The sequence below is a fragment of the Prionailurus bengalensis genome, chromosome C2 (genome assembly GCF_016509475.1).
Source record: "Prionailurus bengalensis isolate Pbe53 chromosome C2, Fcat_Pben_1.1_paternal_pri, whole genome shotgun sequence".
In the NCBI taxonomy this organism is placed as follows: domain Eukaryota; kingdom Metazoa; phylum Chordata; class Mammalia; order Carnivora; family Felidae; genus Prionailurus; species Prionailurus bengalensis.
Genome location: NC_057350.1, coordinates 29,341,551 through 29,365,498, shown reverse-complemented (window position 1 = coordinate 29,365,498; position 23,948 = coordinate 29,341,551). Strand labels below are relative to the sequence as shown.

The following is a 23,948-nucleotide window of genomic DNA, read 5'->3' as shown; positions in this document are numbered from 1 at the left end:
ATGGGAATGACAATCAAAAGAGAAAAAAAAAAGTTTTCCTAATGTTTGTAGTCCCTAGGTGTGTATGACATAAAGAACTTAAGTAGTAGACTTCATATTCCACATCTTTCTGCAGACAATGAATGAATTAGAATATAACACCTGAGATATTTTAATATTTAATATTTTAAGACTCTCTGGAGAAAAAAATTTATACTATTTGTATTATATTCCAAAGTGGATGCTCAAGAAAACAAACATTTAATTTATGAAAGAAAAAAATTACTAAATTATACTTACTCATAGACCCTGGACTCTTCAACCATTCCAAGCTGGTTTAATAACTTAAATGTAATACAGCCATTTTTCATATTGTTATCCAGAACAGTTATACTCAGAACAAAATAATAGCCTACAAAAAATATAGAATGCAATTGACATTATTATTATTTTCTACTTATTTTTGGTACCTATACAGATATAGATGTGTGTTTGTAAATATGTGTGTATAATATATGTATTATATGTAATATACATGTAATACATGTAATTACATACATGTAATCTAGACACATATTATATTTGCACATAATATCAAGGGGCATTTTGTACGTGGGTAATATATTTTCATTTTGTCAATTTTTAACTAGACTTGAAAATGAGAAATGGAAAAACCTGCCAGAAAGTCATTAGTATGGTAAAGAGCTGGCCAAATAGAGAATACTAACTGGTGTGCAAACCATAAAAAATCATAGTTTAGGTCAATGAAACAATTTTTATTTTTCAGTAGCACACCTAAAATAAATATGATAAGTTTCCATATTTATCTGAGGAATTGTCTTGGCTAAAATTGCTTGACAAATATAATTCCCAGTTTCATTGTTTTTTAGGAATGACTGTAAAATTAAGTATTTTTATATATACCCAGCTCGTAGTATCTCTTATTCAAAATACCCAGTCAAAATATCTGTACACTGAAAACTACATAACACTTATGGGAAAAAAACTGAAGAAGACACAAAGAAATGGAAAAATATTCCATGCTTTTGATTTGGAAAAACAAATGTTGTTAAAATGTCAGTACTACCCAATGCAGTCTACATATTCACTGCAACCCCTTTTCAAAGGAACATGAGCATTCTTCACAGAGCTAGAACAAACAATTCTAAAATTTGTATGGAACCAGAAAATACTTCAAATAGCCAATGTAATGTTGAAAAAGAAAATCAAAGCTGAAGGCATCACAATTCCATACTTTAAGCTGTATTACAAAGTTGTAATCATCAAGACAATATGGTACTGACACAAAAATAGATATAGATCAATGGAACAGAATAAATAATACAGAAATGGACCCAAAAATGTATGACCAACTAATCTTTGACAAAGCAGGAAAGAATATCCAGTGGAAAAAAGACAGTCTCTTAAGCAAATGGTGTTGGGAAAACTGGACAGCGACATGCAAAAGAATGAACCTGGACCACTTTCTTACACCATACACGAAAATAAACTCAAAATGGAAGAAAGACCTAATTGTAAGACAGGAAACCATCAAAATCCTAGAGAAGAAAACAGTCAACAACCTCTTTGACGTTGGCCACAGTAACTTCTTACTAAACATATCCCTGGAGGTAAGGGACACAAAAGCAAAAATGAATTATTGGGACTTTATTGAGATGAAAAGGTTCTGCATAGTGAAGGAAACAATAAGCAAAACTAAAAGGCAACCGATAGAATAAGATGAGATATTTGCAAATGATATATCGGATAAAATGTTAGTATCCAAAACCTTAAAGAACATGTCAAACTCAACACCCAAAAAACAAATAATCCTGTGAAGAAATGGGAAAAAGACATCAACAGACACTTTTCCAAAGAAGATATCCAGATGGCTAACAGAGACCTAAAAGGATGCTTAACATCACTCATCACCAGGGAACTACAAATCAAAACCACAATAAGATACCACCTCACACTTGTCAAAATGGCTAAAGTGAATGACTCAGGAAACAACAGATGTTGGCAAGGATGCAGAGAAAGGAGAACCCTTTTGGACACAAAATGCTGATTCGAAGAGGCACATGCACCCCAATGTTTAAAGCAGCACTATTGCCAATAGCCAAATTGTGAAAAGATCCCAAATGTCCACTGACACACACACACACACACACACACACACACACACACACACACACACAGGAATATTACTCGGTGATCAAAAAGAATAAAATCTTGCCATTTGCAACAATGTCAATGGAACTAGAGTGTATTATGTATGCTTAAGTGAAATAAGTCAGTCAGAGAAAGATAAGTATCATATGATTTCACTCATGTGTGAAATTTATGAAACAAAACAGATGAACATAGGGAAAGGGAAGGAAAAATAAGATAAAAATAGAAAGGGGGTCAAACATAACAGACTCTAAAATACAGATAACTGAGGGTTGCTGAAGGGGTATGGGGTGAGAGGATGAGCTAACTGGGTGACAGGCATTAAGGAGGGCAGTTATCAGGATGAGCACTGGGGGTTAAATGTAAATGATGAATCACTAAATTCTACTTCTGAAGCCATTACTACATAAAATGTTAAATAACTTGGATTTAAATTTAAAAAAATAAAAGAGGAAGAAAAAATTCCCAGCTAAAAATTGATACATATTTCAGAGGCAAGGATACTGAACTCACCCCCATACTCAGTGTTTTCTGAACTATAGAGAAAGTTCTGACTCCCTGTGAGATTTTTTTTTTAGCACAGAAGAATTTATTAAGGAATATGTAGCTCAAACAAGCATTCAGGGCCAGAGAACAAGGCTCAGCCAGAAACACTGCCCCAAAATCATAGGACAGACTGCTTCAAGATCCCATTGCTACCACTCCCAAACATGAGCTAGAAGATTAGCTAAGAAAGCAAGTTTAAGACACTTTCATTTCTATGATGAGAAAATATTAACACATCTGGACAGGAAATACCCAGAGGGAGGATTTAAATTCACATCAAAGAGACATTTTTAAGTATGCACTACATCTACCCCTTTTACCAACTAACATCAATATCCACTCTTCCTCCTATATTTCAAGCACGATGCTATTATTGCTTAGATGCCCATTCCATAGTACCAATAACAGCCAAGTGGGCTACATTTGGCTGCAATCCAGTGTAAGGCAATACCCATTCTTTTAGTTCTATCCCAATCCTGTTGTGATATTGTAACTTATGGGCTAGAATGTACAGTCCATCTCCATCATACTTTATATAAGGGAGGTAGACACTAGTCCCTGTACTGTGAACTATTTCTTAGAAGAAAACATATAAAAACAGAACATGGAATGTATGAAATTATCTTGTGAGAAATACATGTAGTAAAACCATGCAGGCTAGGTGTTAACTGTTGCTACCGAACAGACAAGAGTAACTTCTTGTTTTATGCCTGATGCTTACTTAGTACCACCTTAAATGAGATAATTTATTTACCACTGGACCTCAAGAAATTCTAACACAAGAGACTGAAGAACCACTTCTTACTCTGAAGTGACTCCCCAGCTTTAGACAAAAGACTGTTTCACCTCACCCGGAAAAGTAGGTGTTCAGACTCTCTCAGATGATTTCTGGTAGTGTGACATATTAAGATGTCACAGAAAAAGCCCATCTCGTGTTACAAGTACATGGAAATGATGACTGTACAATCCATAAATTAAATACAAAACCAAGCTCAGATGAAGGCAGGGAAAATATCACAAGGCAGAAAGGAAGAGAAAATAAAGACAAAACATAAGGAGGACTGAAGCCCTGGATCCCTACACGACCTGGGAACTAGATTTAGCATGGAGACAGAGGATGCATGTCAGCTTCCATGCACAGGAGGCATGATGCTAAGTAAAGGAACTCAGTAAGATAGAAGTTAAACCCAAAAGGAAGAAGTAGGGGAGGGAGAAGAAGGCCAGATAAAATGTAGAAAAACAACTGGTAAATAGAGTATTTGATGTAATAGCATCCATAATAAATACTAATTGTTAAACAACAAGTGAAATAAAATACTATAGAACATAATATTCAATATGGAAAAAAAGACACAGATTCAAGGGGTCTATGAGACAAATTGTTGTGATAGAATCAGATAAAATCAGGAGGCAATTTTATGTACAAAGAAAAAAAGAAGGAAGTCACCAGGCAACTATAAAAATCCTCAACTTTTATACATCTAAGAAGCCATAGTCTCAGAATAAAGCTAAAATCTAAACAATAGCTGCCTGCTCAAAATAAAAGATTTAAATAGGACTCAAATTCCAACATAATAGACAAAATGCTCAAAACATTATTGAAAATTGCCCATTATACCAAGAACAAAGACAATCACAACGTTGGTGAGAAAGGAAATCAACTGATGCCAACACTGAGATGAATCAGATGCTAGGATTATCTGACAAGGATTTCAAAGAAGCCATTATAAAAATGCTTCAAAGTCAGTTTCTTGAAAAAAAATGAATAGAAAAATCTGAGCAAAAAATAGAAACTGGAAAAGAAAGTAGAAATTACATAAGTAAAAACTACAGTAATGTATATATAACTCATTGCATGTGCCTGACGGTAGAGTGGATGATAAAGGATAGAAATCAGTGAATCTGAAGACAGATCAATTTGGCACTCAATCTCAGCAATGTAGAGAAAAGAGATTGAGGGGGAAAAAATTAACAGGGCCTCAGACACTTGTGGGACTAAACAAAAGATGTAATTTCTGTGTTATCATCATATCAAAAAGAGAGAAAGGAGAGTGAGGCTGAAAGAGTATTCAAAGAAATGATGGCTGATGGCTGAGGACTTTCTAAATTTGGTGAAGGAAACTAACATGAAGATTCAAGAAGCTGAGTGAATGTAAACAGGATACCAAACAAATCCTCACCATGTCATCTCAAAACTAAACTTCAGAAAACTGGGAGGAGGAGCCAAGATGGCGAAACAGCATGGAAGGTTTTTGTGTGTCTCACATCCATGAAATACAGCCAGCCCAACACTAAACCATCCTGCACACCTAGAAACCTAATCTGAGGATTAACACAACAATCTACACAACCTGAACCACAGAATTCAGCAGGTACGTGGCATGGAGAGGTGAACTTGGGGAGAGAGAAAACATGGAGGGCAGGGAACTGCTTTTGCATGCAGAGAGAGGATGGACATGGTGGGGGAGAATAAGGGGAAAGCACCCCTCCCTAAAAGCAGCTGGAGAGAAAGTGGAAAATTGGAAACAGCTGCAGGGACTGAACTAAAAAGGGAGAAAGGAGAAAGGAGAGGGTTTAAATTCCATTAAGACTGTAAACAAGGGGATCACAGTCTGAAACTCTGCAGCTCAATACCTGACGGTGGTCTGGTGTAAAGGGTGAATCCCCAGGAGCAGAGTGGGGTCCGACAGGTTCTTGGGCTACAAGGGGAGAAGCGGTTCCACTGCTGGAGAGAAGCGGTTCCACTGCTGGAAGGATGTTTGGTAGAGGCTGTGAGGCCACCTGTGCCCAGCAGACCCCAGAGAAGGGCTACATTCACTGGTGCTGGAACAAGGTCATTGGGGGTGAAGCCTGGTGCCAGATGTGTGTTATTATTTTCCATACCCCTGAGGTGCTGCTGCTACACTGTCTCACGAACTTTTTCTGGGGCGGGCTAGCACCCAGCCGCAGTTAGTGGGCATCGGCAGCAGCATGATCCCGCAAGCATTCCTGGGTGTGGCCGGCACCCGACTATTGCTCTGTGAGACCCTCCGCAGAGGGGCAGAGCAGGTCAAAGCCACAGTACCTCAGAAGTGGGGGGATGGGGAAGGCAGCGGCATCTGAGACAAAACTCTGGAGGGAGGTGCTACCTGGGGTCTGGTCACTAATGGTGTGGAAGCGGCGAGTGGACAGAAGCTGAAGATGAAGGATGGGTGCACGATTGCTGATCAGGGAGAAAAGAGTTCCAATACTAGAGACTGAGTAGTTGGGTGACACCATTTTTACTGCTCCCACACATGCGCATATGCACCTACAAGTGCCACAACAATCCACCCCAGTATGCTAGCAGCACCATCTAGTGGATAAGGGAGCCGTTACACTAAGCCCCGACCAACTGGGCTGACCAAGCTCTTCAAGAACACAAGTCTCACTGCTTGCTCAGTTTATGTACTATAAAGTGCTTCATAGTCTGACTTCCAGGGGAAAATGAAGTAATTTAAGTACTATTTCAATCTGTTAGCAGGTCCAATTGTTCAATTTTCTTTTTTTCTTTTTTTCACCTCTTTTTCTTGAATACAGAAAGAGAAAAAAGTTATTTTTATTTTTAAATTATATTAAAAATATATTTCTTTAATTTTTTCTACTATATTCTTTACTTTTGTGTAATTTTTTTCAAATTCTATTTTACTTCCATCATTTCATTTTAGTCTATTTCAGTGTTTTCATTTTTTTCAAATTCTCAATTTCCTTTGTTTCCCCCTTTTTTCTCTAATCTATCAAACCACTTTCAACACCCAAACCAAAACACACCCAGGATCTAGCATCATTTATTCGATTTTTTGTATGAGTGTGTTTTTAGTTTTTTAATTTTAATATTTTTTAATTTTAATTTTTCTACCTCATTAATTCCTTTTCTCCCTTCAAAATGACAAAACGAAGGAATTCACCCCAAAAGAAAAGAGCACAAAGAAACGACAGCAAGGGATTTAACCAACACAGATACAAGCAAGATATCTGAACCAGAATTCAGAATCATGATAATAAGAATACCAGCTGGAGTTAAAAATAGATTAGAATCCCTTTCTGCAGAGATAAAAGAAGTAAAAACTAGTCAGGATGAAATAAAAAATGCTACACCTGAGCCGCAATCATGGGTGGATGCCTCAGGGGCAAGGATGGATGAGGCAGAACAGAGAATCAGCAATATAGAGGACAAAATTATGGAGAATTATGAAGCAGAAAAAAGAGGGACATTAAGGCAAAAGAGCATGATTTAAGAATTAGAGAAATCAGTTACTCATTAAAAAGGAACAACATCAGAATCATAGGGGTCCAGAAGAGAAAGAGAGAGAAATAGGGGTAGAAGGGTTATGTGAGCAAAACATAGCAGAAAACTTTCCTAACCTGGGGAAAGATACAGACATCACAATCCAGTAAGCACAGAGGACCCCCATTAGAGTCAACAAAAACCGACCATCAGCAAAGCACATCATAGTCAAATTCACAAAATACTCAGGAAAGAAGAGAATCATGAAAGCAACAAGGGGAAAAAACTCCCTAACCTACAAGGGAAGACCAATCAGGTGTGCAGCAGACCTATCCAGAGAAACTTAGCAGGCCAGAAAGGAGTGGTAGGATATATTTAATGTGTTGAATCAGAAAAATATGGAGCCAAAAATTCTTTATCCAGAAAGGCTGTCATTCAAAATAGAAGGAGAGATAAAAAGTTTCCCAGACAAACAAAAATTAAAGGAGTTTGTGACCACTAAACCAGCCCTGCAAGAAATTTTAAGGGGAACTCTCTGAGAGGAGAAAAGATGAAATTATAAATAAATAAACAAATAAATAAATAAATACCAAAAGCAACAAAGATTAGAAAGAACCAGAGAACACCATCAGAAACTCTAAGCATCATAATGGAAATAAATTCATATATTTCAGTACTCATCCATTAAATGTCAATGGACTCAATGCTCCAATTAAAAGACATAGGGTAACAGAATAGATAAGAAAACAAGATCCATTTGTTTACAAGAGACCCACTTTAGACCTAAAGACACCTTTCGATTGAAAATAAGGGGATGGAGAACCATCTATCATGCTTATAGTCAACAAAAGAAAGCCGGAGTAGCCATACTTGTATGAGACAATCTAGACTTTAAAATAAAGACTGTATCAAGAAATGCAGAAGGGCATTGTATCATAATCAAGGAATGTATTCACCAAGAGGACCTAACAATCATAAACATTTATGTGCCAAATGTGAAAGCACCCAAATATATAAATCAATTAATCACAAACATAAAGAAACTCATCAATAGTAATACCATAATAGTAGGAGACTTCAACACCCCACTCACAGCAATGGACAGATCATCTAATCATAAAATCAACAAGGAAACAATGGCTTTGAATGACACACTGGACCAGACTGACTTAACAGATATATTCAGAGCATTTCATCCTAAAGCAGCAGAATACACATTCTTTTCCAGTGCACATGGAACGTTCTCCAGAATAGACCACATGCTAGGACATAACAGCCCTCAGCAAGTATAAAAAGATCGAGATCATACCATGCATATTTTCAGACCACAACGCTATGAAACTCGAAATCAACCACAAGAAAAAATGTGGAAAGGTAACAAATACTCGAAGACTGAACAACATCCTACTAAAGAATGAATGGGCTAACCAAGCAGTTAAAGAGGAAATTAAAAAGTATATGGAAGCCAATGAAAATGATAACACCACAATCAAAATCTCTGGGACGCAGCAAAGGCAGTCATAAGAGGAAAGTATATAGCAATCCAGGCCTTTCTAAAGAAGGAAGATCTCAGATACACAACCTAACCTTACGCCTTAAAGAACTGGAAAAAGAACAGCAAATAAAACCCAAAACCAGCAGAAGACAGGAAATAATAAAGATTAGAGCAGAAACTAATGCTAACGAAACCAAAAAAAACAGTAGAACAGGTCAATGTTAATTCTTTAAAAGAATTAACAAAATTGATAAACCACTAGCCAGTCTGATCAAAAAGAAAAAGGAAATCACCCAAATAAATAAAATCAAGAATGAAAGAGGAGAGATCACAACCAACACTGCAGAAATAAAAACAATAACAAGAGAATATTATGAGAAATTATATGTCAATAAAATGGGCAGTCTGGAAGAAATGGACAAATTCCTAGAAACATATACACTACCAAAACTGAAACAGGAAGAAATAGAAAATTTGAACAGACCATAACCAGTAAGGAAATCGAATTAGTAATAAAAAATCTGCCAAAAAACAAGAGTCCAGGGCTGGATGGCTTTACAGCATAATTCTACAAAACATTTAAGGAAGAGTTAACACCTATTCTCTTGAAGCTGCTCCAAAAAATAGAAATGGAAGGAAAACTTCCAAACTCTTCCTATGAAGCCAGCGTTACCTTGATTCCAAAACCATACAGAGACCCCACTAAAAAGGAGAACTATAGACCAATTTCCCTGATGAACATGGATGCAAAAATCCTCAACAAGATATTAGCCAACCGACTCCAACAATACATTAAAAACATTATTCACCACAACCAAGTGGCATTTATACCTGGGATGCAGGGCTGGTTCAATATCCACAAAACAATTAATGTGATTGATCACATCAATAAAAGAAAGGATAAGAACCCTATGATCCTCTCAATAGATGCAGAGAAAGCATCTGACAAAATACAGCATCCTTTCTTGATGAAAACCCTCAAGAAAGTAGGGATAGAAGGAGCATACTTAGAGATCATAAAAGCCATATATGAATGACCCTATGCTATTATCATCCTCAATGGGGAAAAACTGAGAGCTGCCCCCCTAAGGTCACGAACAAGATGGGGATGTCCACTCTCGCCACTGTTATTCAACATAGTATTGGAAGCCTCTGCAATCAGACAACACAAAGAAATAAAAGGCATCCAAATCGGCCAGGAGGAGGTCAAACTTTCCCTCTTCGCAGATGACATGATACTCTATATGGAAAACCCTAAAGATTCCACCAAAAACTCATAGAACTGATTCATGAATTCAGCAACACTGCAGCATATAAAATCAATGCACAGAAATCGTATGCATTCCTATACACCAACAATGAAGCAACAGAAAGAGAAATCAAAGAATAGATCCCATTTACAATTGTAAATTTACCATAAAACACCTAGGAATAAATCTAACCAAAGAGATGAAAAATCTATACACTGAAAGCTATAGAAAGCTTATGAAAGAAATTGAAGAAGACACAAAAAAAATGGAAAAAGATTCCATGCTCCTGGATAGGAAGAACAAATATTGTTAAAATGTCGATACTACCCAAAGCAATCTACATATTCAATGCAATCCCTATCTAAATAATACCAAAAGTCTTCACAGAGCTAGAACAAATAATCCTAAAATTTGTATGGAACCAGAAAAGACCCCAAATAGCCAAAGCAATCTTGAAAAAGGAAACCAAAGCTGAAGGCCTCACAATCCCAGACTTCAAGCTGTACTACAAGGCTGTAATCATGAAGACAGTATGGTACTGGCACAAAAACAGATACTCAGATCAATGGATCAGAATACAGAACCAAGAAATGGACCCACAAACGTATGGACAACTAATCTTTGACAAAGCAGAAAAGAATATCCAATAGAATAAAGACAGTCTCTTCAAGGGGTGCTGGGAAAACTGGACAGCGACATGCAGAAAAATGAAACTGTACAACTTTCTTACACCATACACAAAAATAAACTCAAAATGGATGAAAGACCTAAATGTAAGACAGGAAGCCATCAAAATCCTCAGGGAGAAAGCAGAAAAAAACCTTCTGACCTTAGCCGCAGCAACTTCTTACTCAACACGTCTCCAGAGGCAAGGGAAACAAAAGCAAAAATGAACTATTGGGACCTCATCAAAATAAAAGCTTCTGCACAGCAAAGGAAACAATCAGCAAAACTAAAAGGCAACCGACATGATGGGAGATGATATTTGCAAACGACATATCAGATAAAGGGTTAGTATCCAAAATCTATAAAGAACTTATCAAACTCAACACCCAAAAAACAAATAATCCAGTGAGGAAATGGGCAAAAGACATGAATAGACACCTCTCCAAAGCAGACATCCAGATGGCCAACTGACACATGAAAAAATGCCCAACATCACTCATCATCAAGGAAATACAAATCAAAACCACAATGAGATACCACCTTACACCTGTCAGAATGGCTAACATTAACAGCTCAGGCAACAACAGATGTTGGCGAGGATGCAGAGGAAGAGGATCTCTTTTGCATTGTTGGTGGGAATGCAAGCTCACACAGCCACTCTGGGAAACAGTATGGAGGTTCCTCAAAAAACTGAAAATAGACCTACCCTACGACCCAGCAATTGCACTACTAGGCATTTACCCACGGGATACAGGTGTGCTGTTTCGGAGGGACACATGCACCCCATGTTTATAGCAGCACTATCAACAATAGCCAAAGTATGGAAAGAGCCCAAATGTCCATCGATGGGTGGATGAATGGATAAAGAAGAAGTGGTATACATATATACCATGGAGTATTACTCGGCCATTAAAAAGAATGAAATCTTGCCATTTGCAACTACGTGGATGGAATTGGAGGGTATTATGCTAAGTGAAATTAGTCAGAGAAAGACAAATATCATATGACTTCACTCATATGAGGACTTTAAGAGACGAAACAGATGAACATAAGGGAAGGGAAACAAAAATAATATAAAAACAGGGAGGGGGACAAAACAGAAGTGACTCATAAATATGGAGAACAAACTGAGGGTTACTGGAGGGGTTGTGGGAGGGGGGATGGGTTAAATGGGTAAGGGACACTAAGGAATCTACACCTGAAATCATTGTTGCACTATATGCTAATTTGGATGTAAAATATAAAAAAAATAAATAATGTAAAATAAAATAAAAATAAATAAAATAAAATAAAATAAAATAAAATAAAATAAAATATCCAGTTAAGAAATAGGCAAAGGATATGAACACACATTTCACCAAAGAGGATATACAGAAAAGATATTCATTATTATAAACCATCAGGGTAACAAAAATTAAAACCACAATATGGCATCACTATCCACCTATTAGAATGAATAATTTTTTTAAATAATGACAACACAAATTATTAGTAAGAAATCAGAGAAATTGGATCACTCATACTTTGCTGAGGGGATTGCAAAATGATACAGCACTCTGAAAAACACTTGGTCAATTTCTTATAAAGTTAATTATCTTCTGACCTAGCAAGTGCATTTCTTAGGCCTTTGGAGAAATAAAAACTTAAATTCACACAAAAACTTGTATATAAATGTTCATAGCTTTATTCATAAAGCCAAAATTAAAAATATCCCTCGTGTCCTTCAAGAGATGAACAATTAAACCATCTGTAGTACATATATACCATGGAATACTACTCAGCAATAAAAAGGAATGATGGATAAACCTCCAGAGAAGCTGAGTGAAAAAAAAAAAGAGGCAATTAAAAGGTCACATACTGAATGAGTCCCTTTATATAACATTTTCAAAATGACAAAATTTTATTTATTTTTTATTGTATCTTCTTTTTTTTTCTTTTTTTTAAATTTAAACTTTAGTTAGTTAACATACAGGGCAATATTGGTTTCAGGAGAATTCAGTGATTCACCACTTATATACAACACCCAGTGCTCATCACAAGTGTCCTCCTTAATACCCATCACTCACCTAGCCCATCCCACACGCACCTCCCTCCATCAACCCTCAGTTTGTTCTCTATCATTAAGAGCAAAATGACAAAATTTTAGAAAAGCAGGACAGGATGGTATATGTGGTTATAAAAGTATCACCCAAAGGATCCTTGTGGTGATGGAACTGTTCACGATCTTCACTGTAGTGACAGATACTAGCCTTAAACGTATGATTAAATTGTACAGAACTACACACACACACACAGACACAGAGGAGTGCCTGGGGAAATATGAATATCCTGGTGGTGATATTATATTATAATTATACTATGTTGCAAAATATTAACATTGAGGAAAACTGGATAAAGTGTACACAGGAGCTCTCTGTATTTCTTATATCTGCATTTGAATCTAAATTTAATTTAGTAAAAATTTTAATTAAATAATAGGCCTAATTCCAAATGGTACAATATAACACTAATATTTTAAAAATTATTTTAAAATATTTTAAAAATTACAGTATCTTAAAATTGATAGCAACTGTGTCTGCAAAATAATAACACTAACAGCCCTAAAAATACTTTTAATTTTATTTATTTTTTAAATGTTTATTTATGTTTTAGAGAGAGAGAAAAAAAGAGTGTGAGCAGGGGAGGGGCAGAGAGAGAAAGAGAGGGAGACACAGAATCTGAAGCAGGCTCCAGGCTCTGAGCCGTCAGCACAGAGCTCAAGGCAGGGCTCAAACTCACAAACTGCGAGATCATGACCTGAGCCAAAGTTGGATGCTTAACTGACAGCCACTCAGGAGCCCCCAAAATACTTTTAAATACGAGAATCGATTTTAAGTACTTATCCATCAGTAACTAAAGTCAATGGCAGTGACTTGAAACTTCTCGTAAGATTCTTCTTATAATAGGATTTACCTTTATTTATAAACAACTACCAGCTTTTCATCTTTAAACAGAATAAAATTTAAAGTAGCTCCTCATAAGTCTAATTATTTAATATATTTCTAAGAGATTCTCTCTTGTTCATTGAATTTTCTCTTGTCTCTAAATATATAGGGGAGGTTATTATTTACTTATACATTTTGTATTTATACAGTTTAGGTTCAGTTCCCAAAGGATATTAATAGTGTAGACAGATGTCTTGAACTCTATAATCGGGTATATGTTGACATAACGCTAAAGGTGGGAAGGATATTCAGGCAAATTTGGAGGAAAAGAACAAACACACTTTATTGTTTCTTTGGGAAAATACTGTCCAAAGCATATGTTCATTCAATCTAAAATATCAAGTCCTTATTTGAATTTGGCTCTAACAAATTTCAGAATTCCTTGAAATTACATGATGAAATTGGAGTGGGTAGAAAGAACATTTTGGAGAATATATAAATTAGTATATAAAACTAATTATTTGTTCATTTGTTGAAAATGTTAACTTACTGCAGAATGGTTTTGTGCCAGTAGTATCCAAAAACACAGTGGTCCTGAGAAATCTTTTTTCTTTTCTTTCTTTTAAAACATCTTTCCATAGCTCAGCTTGATAACCTGAGATTTGAGAAAGAAAACATTAGAAACTAGACTTCAAGCAAATAGCACACAAAGCTTTCAAATCACTAAAGGAACTAAAGGATCAATGTATTATAATAATTATTATAATTATAGTTCAGGATCTTTATCAATTAAAAATGACTTTTCAAATAATTTTACATTATATTTATTTTAATTACATGATAATTCAAATTAAAGATTCACAAGCAAATCTACTCCCTGGAAATCTTATCAGAGGTTAGAATACTCTATATGGCTACAATCCATTTGTAGCAGTCTTTACTAATATATCATAAATTAAGAATTTTATTTGTGTCTTTTTAGTAAATATAGCAGAATAAAATTATTAGATAAAATAAACACAGAATTTAGTTCCATGAGTACACCCCCCAATTCTCCTACAAATACACATTCAAAGAGATACAGTATATATGTCTGTACATTATATATAATACATGAAGTGTAGATAGTATCTATATACACTATATATTATGTATATAATATGTATATTTCCAATATATACATTATTACTAAATTTGAAATATTATCGCACACATATATATATTGAAAATGCTTCCCACTTTATGTATTTGTCTCTTTCCACTTTCTACCTCTGAATTTGAAATGTGAACAAGGTAGAAAGAACACTGAATTGAGAATTAAGGATTTTAACTCTAGCTCTCACTCGTGTCCTTACACAATACTTATGCTCACACTGGGTCACAATTTTCTCATTTATATGGAAGAGCAATGAAACCAGAAAAGCAATCCCTAACATGAGGTCTGAAGAAAAGGAATCCCACAGGATGTTTTCTGGACAGAAGAGGTCTACAAGAAAATAAGTCTGACAAAGCCTGCATATTGCCTGTCTCTCCTAGCAATTCTCTATGCATGTTAGTATAAACCTCCTGCTGAAGAAAACTGCAGGAAGCTTTTTAATTCAGCCTTTGTAATTGCTTCCCATTTAATAGAGCCCCTTTGGCTCTGGAAACATTTCTGGCAGATCCTGATCATGACACTGATCAGATGTTTACATGCTCATAACATGCCTGGGGGTTGGTAATGTCTTTGGAAAATCCTGAACAAACAACCTCTGAGATTCTTTCCAGCTCTTACGTTCTATTTTTATGTGGATTCATTTTTCTCTATAATTTCCCACCAGCAGGCTGTAGTTATCGAAAGTTGGAATACTTAACCGCTCTTGCCAAGTTTTATCAATTTGGAAGGTGTGAACCATGTATGATTCATGTCTACTTGCTAATAGCAAATGAAAAGCTAACAGTGGTTTATACCTCTCCACTTGCTCCTAAAGCTTTCCATAAAAATAAAAACCCTCAATGCCACTAAGAATGCACAACTCTCAAAAGAAAGAAAGAAAGAAAGAAAGAAAGAAAGAAAGAAAGAAAGAAAGAAAGAAAGAAAGAATGCAGTCTCTTTCTTTAATGGAAATATGCATGGATGATAAATAGTGAGAGTCCTCTGCAAAGCAAGAACAAAGATCCTCATGAGACCACCAGATCTGTATACTACACTGAGCATAGAAAGGCAGTTGATTAAACTTCTCTCACTAAATACCTTATAAAATACTTAGTAGGAAATAAACTCTCGTGTCTGGTTGTTCCACAGGCAATTTTTACATAAAATGCTAACATGTTCATAAGTAAATAAAAAGCTTCCAGCAAAAAATACTGACAATTATGTTATTCATTTTCCACAAAATCTTATAGTCATCATACCAATCTCACTTACCTAGCCTAGGACATGATTTTTCCTTGAAGTCGTCACAGTCCACACATGAACCAGCATGGAAATCTTTGTATGAAGGACAAGGAAATGAAATAAAATTGCAGGTTGTTTCCAAAGATGCCATGAACAAGTAAACGGCTCTCTGGTGACTGCATTTAATAAATGCAACGCCTTAAGTGTTAAAAAACAAAAAACAAAAAACAAGCAAAAGAACTGCAGATGTATTAAACCAAGTTCAAGCAAATTAGAGAAAAAATTAAAGGTTAAGTTCTACTCAATGTCATGCACTTGTGAATATTGAAATGTTGCCTGACCACAATGTGCCATTTTATCTCAAGCAGCTAGAGGTAGTACCATTGAAAATGTAAATTCAGTATGCTTTTACAGGAGATTTAAAAGACATTTTTCTAAAGTAATAATTATCACAGGGGAAAAATGTGTTTAATTTCAATAATCTGACACACTACAAACACAGTGCCACAACACTTAATGGCTATGTACACATGGTTCTCTTCTAACCCCTCACCCCTAATATTTCTATTTAATGTCAGAGAGGATTATGAAACCAGGTAACATTAGAACTTCATTATGTCCCTTTCTTTCCTCAACTTCTCACATCCTTATAACCTTTGATCAAACTTCTCTAGCTACAGTGGGCTTTGGCCATATGTTACTTGACAGGTGTCACTGTAGATGCTTCCTATGGCTCTGAACTGAGCCAAACTCTACACCTGGAGCAGCTGTTTGGCTATTTATGTAACAACCAAATGCAAGAGATTATGAATCTGTGTTTGTACAATACTATAGTGATGGTAAAGATTAAGTCCTGGAACCAAACTCATGTTATGTGATACTTTGACCAGATTGCTTCTTCAATAACTCAGAATTTCTCCTAATGTTTAAAATAATGAAATACAACTGTTGAAACTAATGTAATAGGTTTCATCATGACCAAATGGTATATCTACTGGTCAACTTTATGAACCAATAAAAATCCAATTAAACCATTTTTCACCAGTGACTCTCATTAATCATGAGCAACAGTGATCAAAATCTTGCCCATAGATTAAGAGGGAAAAAAAGTAAACTGATTTTCTTTCATCATTCTGAATCATCTGTAATTCATTCAAAAATATTATTGGTATACCTGAAAAAATGGATTTGGGACAGCCAGGTTGCTTTTTTCCTCCATTTGCATAAAAATCTATATGTCCCAAAGGTTCATTAATGCCTAAACCTGAGAAGAAAAGCACTGGAGAATCACAAAGTGAACATAATCAGGTCAGCAACACTTGTACAAATAGCATCTCCTATAAATTCCATTGAAAGTGACTCCTACAGTTTGAATTGAAAATAAAATACATGCTATTTTTAAAAAGACGTGTTTTAATGCCTCAAATTAACTCCTCATGAAAATTATGTCATTAATTTAACATATTTATCAGTCACCGATTTACTATGCCCATCACAGTTCTTTGTGCTATGAATATGCAAGTAAAAAAGAAAAAGAGAGAAAAAATCCTTTTTTTTTGGTGGAAATTAAATTTTAGTGAGAGAAAGACCTAATAAACAAGTAAGAATATAGTATGCCAGATAATAATAAGGGCTGTAGAGAAAACACAAGTAGAACAAGAGTACAGTTAGTGCCTAGTGAGGGAGTCAGGTTGCTCTTTCAAACAGTTTGGTTAGGGAAATTCCCATTGAGGAGGTAGAGTCACACAAAATGTGAAAGATGCAAGACAGTGAGCCAAGCAGAAAACCATGTGAGCATACCTAAAGTATTCAAAGAAGCCAGGCTAGCTGGAGTACAACGTGGATGAGGGAGCACTGGAAAGAATGAAGCCAAGTCATACAGGACCTTTTAAGCCAGTGTGACGATTTGCTTGTACCCTGGATAATAAGGCCTAAGACTTGGTACTAGATTCACTAACTGGAAAAATCTAAATATGCTGCTTCAGCTGGAACAAACTGGGCCAGAGTGACATAAACCTGTAGCTATGATTTAAGGGCTTTTGTATATCTGTAGATCCTCAAGGCACTGGAGAATTACAAATTCTGAGTCCATGATTACCAATATGGGATCTATAACTTGGGGAAGTCATAGGAATGAAAGAGGGTAACAAGTTCAGAATACTCAGGACTATGATTAGAAATGAAAATCTTGCTGCCAAGTAAGCCTGCTGGGCTTTGGCTTAGGGACTACAAATTTCCTACAACATAATAAACTCTTAAAAGTGATCGGCAATAGATTTATATAACAAAGTAAATACTTGCGGCTGACAGTCAGGATTAAGATGCAGCAACATGATTTAGTTCTAGTATGTAACAGAACAAGATAACCGTTAGTGAGGTATTTATTACCAGAGCATAAGAACACTGGGCATGTGCAATATCGGGGAGGGGATTCAATGTGTAAGGAAAAGCAAAGAACAATTTTTTTCTTTTTTTTTTCCTTCTTTTAATGTTTATTTATTTCTGAGAGAGACAGAGAAAGACAGACGATGTGAGTGGGGGAGGGACAGAGAGAGACAGGGAGACACCAAATCTGAAGCAGGCTCCCTAAGCAGGCTCCAGGGTTTTAGCTGTCCACACAGAGCTCATGAACCACAAGATCATGCCCTGAGCCGAAGTCGGATGCTTAACCAACAGAGCCACCTAGGCACCCCAGCAAAGAACAATTTGGGTGAGTTCATTGGAACTCCTTAGAATTGGGAAGCATAAGTGTGATTTGACTGTAACAGTGGTGAGGGTTTGATAGCCTCTTTATATTCCATCAACTGCCTGCAATTTCCTAAATATGGCCCAAAAAAACAAAAAGGCCAATGATTTTGGAGACCTTTAATTTCCTTATCTCTGAACTCAACATGGAGTTCCAAGAATAGGGGTTCCATGTTGGAGACATCATTTTCTCCAATCTTCTACTAAAGTAGAATCAAGCCAAGAAGACTCCTCAGGGATCAAAGAGAAGCAAAAGACATTTATATTAACTTAAACAGCCCTTGATGTCATTTTCCCTTTATCAGATGGAGGAAGATGAGCAGTTTGGTCATTTAGGTCATTCATTTCCTTCATTTGAGGAAGTATAGGAAAAGCATACATCGCTTTTTAAATTTTCTTTTTATTATAGTTTATAATACATATATGAAGAAAACATAAAGCTATGGATTAATTACTATCAGGGAAATAGCCAATTAGCTACCACACCAATGTCAACATATAGCACCTGGAAACCCCTACAGTGTTCTTATCTAATCACCAGCTTCTCCTTTTCCTACAATAATAACTACCTTTAAATAAAATAATTTTTTTGCTAATCTTTAGCTTCTAAGGATGCCTCCCAAAACATTACAATTTATATTTTCCCATATAAAAACTGACTCATATTCATGTATCCTTTTGTGTATGCTTTTATTATAAACTTGCTTTTTTATAATAATCCAAATTGGGTATGATTCATTATCCATTTTTATATGTTGCTGAATTGGTTTACTAGTGTGATGTTTTACGTAGAATTTTTGTATCCATGGTTATAATAGAAAATGTCCACAAATTTTCTTTTCTGTAATGTCTGTCTCAAGTTTTGACATTAAATTTATGAAGGCTTTTTAAAAAGGTTGTAAACAGTTTCCTACATTTTTTTTACTTTTTAATTTTTTTTTTTTAATTTTTTTTTCCCACGTTTATTTATTTTTGGGACAGAGAGAGACAGAGCATGAACGGGGGAGGGACAGAGAGAGAGGGAGACACAGAATCGGAAACAGGCTCCAGGCTCTGAGCCATCAGCCCAGAGCCTGACGCGGGGCTCGAACTCCCGGACCGCGAGATCGTGACCTGGCTGAAGTCGGACGCTTAACCGACTGCGCCACCCAGGCGCCCCTACTTTTTAATTTTTTTAAACATTTATTTATTTTTTGTGAGACACAGAGTGTCTCTCTGTGTGACAGAGTGTGAATGGGGGAGGGGCAGAGAGAGAGGGAGACACAGAATCTGAAGCAGGCTCCAGGTTCTGAGCTGTCAGCACAGAACCTGATGTGGGGATCTAACTCATGACTACGAGATCGTGACCTGATCCGAAGTCAGATGCTTAACTGACTGAGCCACCCAGGCACCCTGGTAATTTTTAAATTACAGTTTCTATTTCATTAATAATTATAGAACCAAATTTTCTCTCTTAATTTGTTAGTTTGGTAAATGCTTTTTCTTCTTCATAAAATTTTTCTATTTTATATATCATGCCATATAATCATATATTTTCATTTCTGCATAATATTGTTCATTATATCATAATACAGTCATTTTAATACCTGTAGCATCTGTAACACTATCTCCTGTTTATTATTGATATTGTGTCTTCTCTCTTTGTTCTATTTTTTCTCTCAAAGAATATATTAACATGGAGAGTGATATATAAAATTTAAGCATTCTATATTTCCTTCATTTCATGGAAAGAAGATAAAAATGAGATGTTTTACAAGCTTCATGTATGGGTTTCAAAAATATTTCTGATACCTCTGCATCAGAGAACCTACTATGAGAAAAGTGACTCCAAATCGCCAGTTCACTTCTAGAATTTTTCTAGATGTTGGACTGGTAAGTTTTCCCTGATATCCCAGCAGGAGTATTAGCCCAAATTACCTAATTCACAATTTTGGAAGGCGACATAGATTTTTTAACATATACAACTGAATAAGGACAAAACCTATTGGTAAGTAAAAGATGCACTCTGAATAGTATTCAAGGAAGAATTAATCTGTCAGATATGTACTGACCCCAAATATCTCATTCAGAAATTCCTTGAGACAGGTGGATATGCAGCATCAAAATTCTGTGTCCCTCATTTGTGATGGTCATGAAAAGATCAACCAAAGGTGCCAAAACAATGTGGCATTTAGTGGTAAGTTAGATCTGATAGGTTGGGTCATCAAAAGATGTTGAGAATGAAAGACAACATAAAACAGTTTATTAGGAAAATCCAAAAAAAAAATAAAATAAAATAAAAAGTAGGAAGAGCTAATTCCAAGGCCATAGGCAGAGATAAGGTTGGGATTTCAGAAAGAAGAGCTCAGACAAAGAACTGCAGAGCAATTGGGCAGTAGGTGTACTATGTGTGGGAATGCTAAGCTGATATAAGAGCTAGAGATAAGGAAGACTTGAGAGGTTGAGGTATCACACTAGAACTGTGAACCTTAGGCACTGACTCCCTGTGAGATATAGGTGAACTCAGATTCCACTTTTGAAGCAAAACTGTATCCATATAGGGTTAGCCCAGGCATTGATATTGAGAAATTGTCATCTATGGCATTTATAGCATTTGTATCTCTTGCAAAGGCACTGGTATGGATCACCATGAAGTCAATTCAGAGGACTATGGGAGCAAATAAATTACCTGGACCAAAGAGAAAAGTAACCTGAGGAAATAGGAGAATCAGAATAGTCTTTGCATCACTTCCTCCTTTCTCCATGGTAGCACCATAACCTCCCCATGCCCACAGTGACAACACATGTAAATTATCAGCTAATCAGAGCAAGAAACTGGTGAAGGCAGGCTCTGGAATCAAAAGATTTCAAATTTTTTGAAATTTTGAAATTTGAAATTTCAAAAAATTGAAATTTTGAAATTTGAAAGCAGCTCTGCCACTTACTGGCCTTGTGACTTTGACTCTAGCTTCCCCATAAGTAAAAAAGAGATGACATTTACTTATCTCATGGGAACTTAGGAGAATGCCATAATTAATTCACATAAAACATTTAAAACACTGCCTGAAGTATATAGGAAGTGCTCAATAAATATTAGTATCATCAATTCCAAATCAGAAAAGGGCTTAGGGCCATCTAACTTATTCCTTGAAAGTGCCTGTCCAAAGCATTCTGGACCAAACTATCAACAGCATATTTGACATTTTCAGGAAGATAATTAAAAACAATAGAGAAATTATTTCTCTACCTTTAGGGGAAGGTATTCTTTATCTGTGCCTGAAATGCTGTTTTCATTTCTAGTTGATAGATATCACAGCAAGAAAATGAGTGGAGAATGGTAACCTAAATACATCAGGAACATTAAGCATGGGAGAATTTGTGATCAAATCAAAATTGTCAATAGCATGAACGAGATGAAGTATTTTTTAATCAAATTTCCGCTTTTTAGGATGATAGGACAGGTCTTGAAACCTGAAGGAGGTAAATTGAAGGCAAAAAGTGCCATGTTAACACCATAGGATATCACTAACTCTAAGAAATACCACTTGTGGGAAACATAATCATTTTATAATTACAGACTCATCATCACTTTATCCACTAATCTTCCTCCTTTTATGTTCTCTGCATCCCAATGTCTACATCTCCTTTTCATTTTCAAGTAATTAAGCAATAAATCCTACATTGTTACCATTGATATCAGAATGGATGACATCCACAAACTTTGCATCAGTGTAATCTAATCTGAGATCACATGGCTGTCCAGAGAACTTTGGCCCAGCTGGGTCAAGACCTGAAATTCAAGAAAGAAACTATCAATCAATTAATCAACTTCTACTATAGTGTTTATTAGATCATATGTTTGCATTATTATATTATAAACATAAGTCTATACAGCTTTAAACTTGTCTAAAAACTAATCTAAATATAAATGAAATTGGATGAATAGCAAATATCTTCATTATCTGAATAATTTATACCAATCTTCTGAGTTTACCAACAATCTAGTGTTAAGCCACACTAGAAATGCCTCAACAAAATATTGTAGGGGTTTTTTTAGCGTTTTTATTTAAGAAGTACTTAGAGATAAACTGGTAGTATTTTTATAGTTAATAAGTAACTACTACTTTTCCTGGAGGGGAAGGGGAATGAGTAATAGCCTGGTCCTGTCTTGAACTTCATGCCTTACTAGTTCGTCCCAGATCTATCTGCAGTTCTAAAATGAATTTTAAGTGCCAAATACAATTTGTGGTGGGGTATAAAACATAATTATTATTATGTTATCATTTACTTTCCACCAAAAGCTTCCCATATACACACAAGAAAAGAAAAATGTATTAAAATTTCCATGGAATATAGATATTATTTCTGGTGCATGTGAAATTCTACATAGAAATTCTAGGCTCATGACCTACTGGCAACTGTCAAAAAGGGGCAAAGAGGTAAAATTCAACACCTTGAGAACATCTGTGCAATGGGAGATACACTCATCTCAAAAACGAGATTTTTTAAACTAAAATATAATGTTGCTCATCCCAAGCCCTTTTATTTTCCCTAGTGTATTTAGCCCACTTGACTGAATGAGGCAGAAACTTCTCTTTTCATAAATAATTCTGATGTAGAACTACTACACTTGCTGGAATTTTAAACCCTGATGATTGCTTGACATGTGGAGCCATTCAAACTGGACTAATGTGTGAATAAACACACTTTAACATAAAGTAGGATTACTGTGATGGTTGAAAGAGAAATAGGCTTTGGTTGCTAGAAAGCTTTGCATAAATCCTGGCTTAGCTGTTAAGAACTTTTGACCTTCCTACATTCATTCAGTTAACCTGTTTTCATATCTGTATAACAGGGATATTACTAAAACTGATCAAAGTAAGAAAGGTATACTTAAAGTTTGTAAAGCTCTTACTTATGCAATTTATTCACCTCTCCCCTCCCCCTTTGCTTCAACTTAATACTCTACTACTTTTTTTTTTTAATTTTTTTTTCAACGTTTATTTATTTTTGGGACAGAGAGAGACAGAGCATGAACGGGGGAGGGGCAGAGAGAGAGGGAGACACAGAATCGGAAACAGGCTCCAGGCTCTGAGCCATCAGCCCAGAGCCTGACGCGGGGCTCAAACTCACGGACCGCGAGATCGTGACCTGGCTGAAGTCGGACTCTTAACCAACTGTGCCACCCAGGCGCCCCAATACTCTACTACTTTTATTAACACTCAAAATCATTATAAATCTTCTACAGACACATATCTCAATAATTGTTTTTAAAAAACAACTATAGGGCACTTGAGTAACCTGACTATAGGGCACCTAGGTGTCTGACTCTTGATTTCAGCTCAGGTCATGGTTTGGGTTCCACACTGACAGTGTGGAACCTGCTTGGGATTCTCAGTCTCCCTTTCTCTCTGCCCTTCTTCTTGTGCTCTCTCTCTCTCTCAAATAATAAACCTTTTTTTTTTTAAGCTAAATTGGTTGGGGAAGGATACTAACTTTCTGGTTCTAAAATCACCACCATTCCCAAAAGGAAGCATGAAAATCCACATCAGCATTATTTGGCTACTAA

General features: G+C 35.9%; 1 protein-coding gene across 3 annotated transcripts in view; it reads right to left on the bottom strand.

The window, feature by feature from the left end:
• The window catches only part of LIPI (lipase I), a 71,226-nt gene that overhangs the window by 20,295 nt on the left and 26,983 nt on the right, over nucleotides 1-23,948 (bottom strand). For 2 of the 3 annotated variants that reach the window (XM_043593847.1, XM_043593848.1), the window contains exons 5-9: nucleotides 22,068-22,169; nucleotides 16,830-16,919; nucleotides 15,686-15,853; nucleotides 13,829-13,933; nucleotides 280-391 (exon numbers count right to left, since the gene is read on the bottom strand). In XM_043593847.1, coding sequence (XP_043449782.1) covers nucleotides 280-391; nucleotides 13,829-13,933; nucleotides 15,686-15,853; nucleotides 16,830-16,919; nucleotides 22,068-22,169 — 577 coding nt within the window. The remainder of the gene's footprint in view (nucleotides 1-279; nucleotides 392-13,828; nucleotides 13,934-15,685; nucleotides 15,854-16,829; nucleotides 16,920-22,067; nucleotides 22,170-23,948) is intronic. The other variant, XM_043593849.1, reaches the window with a different exon arrangement.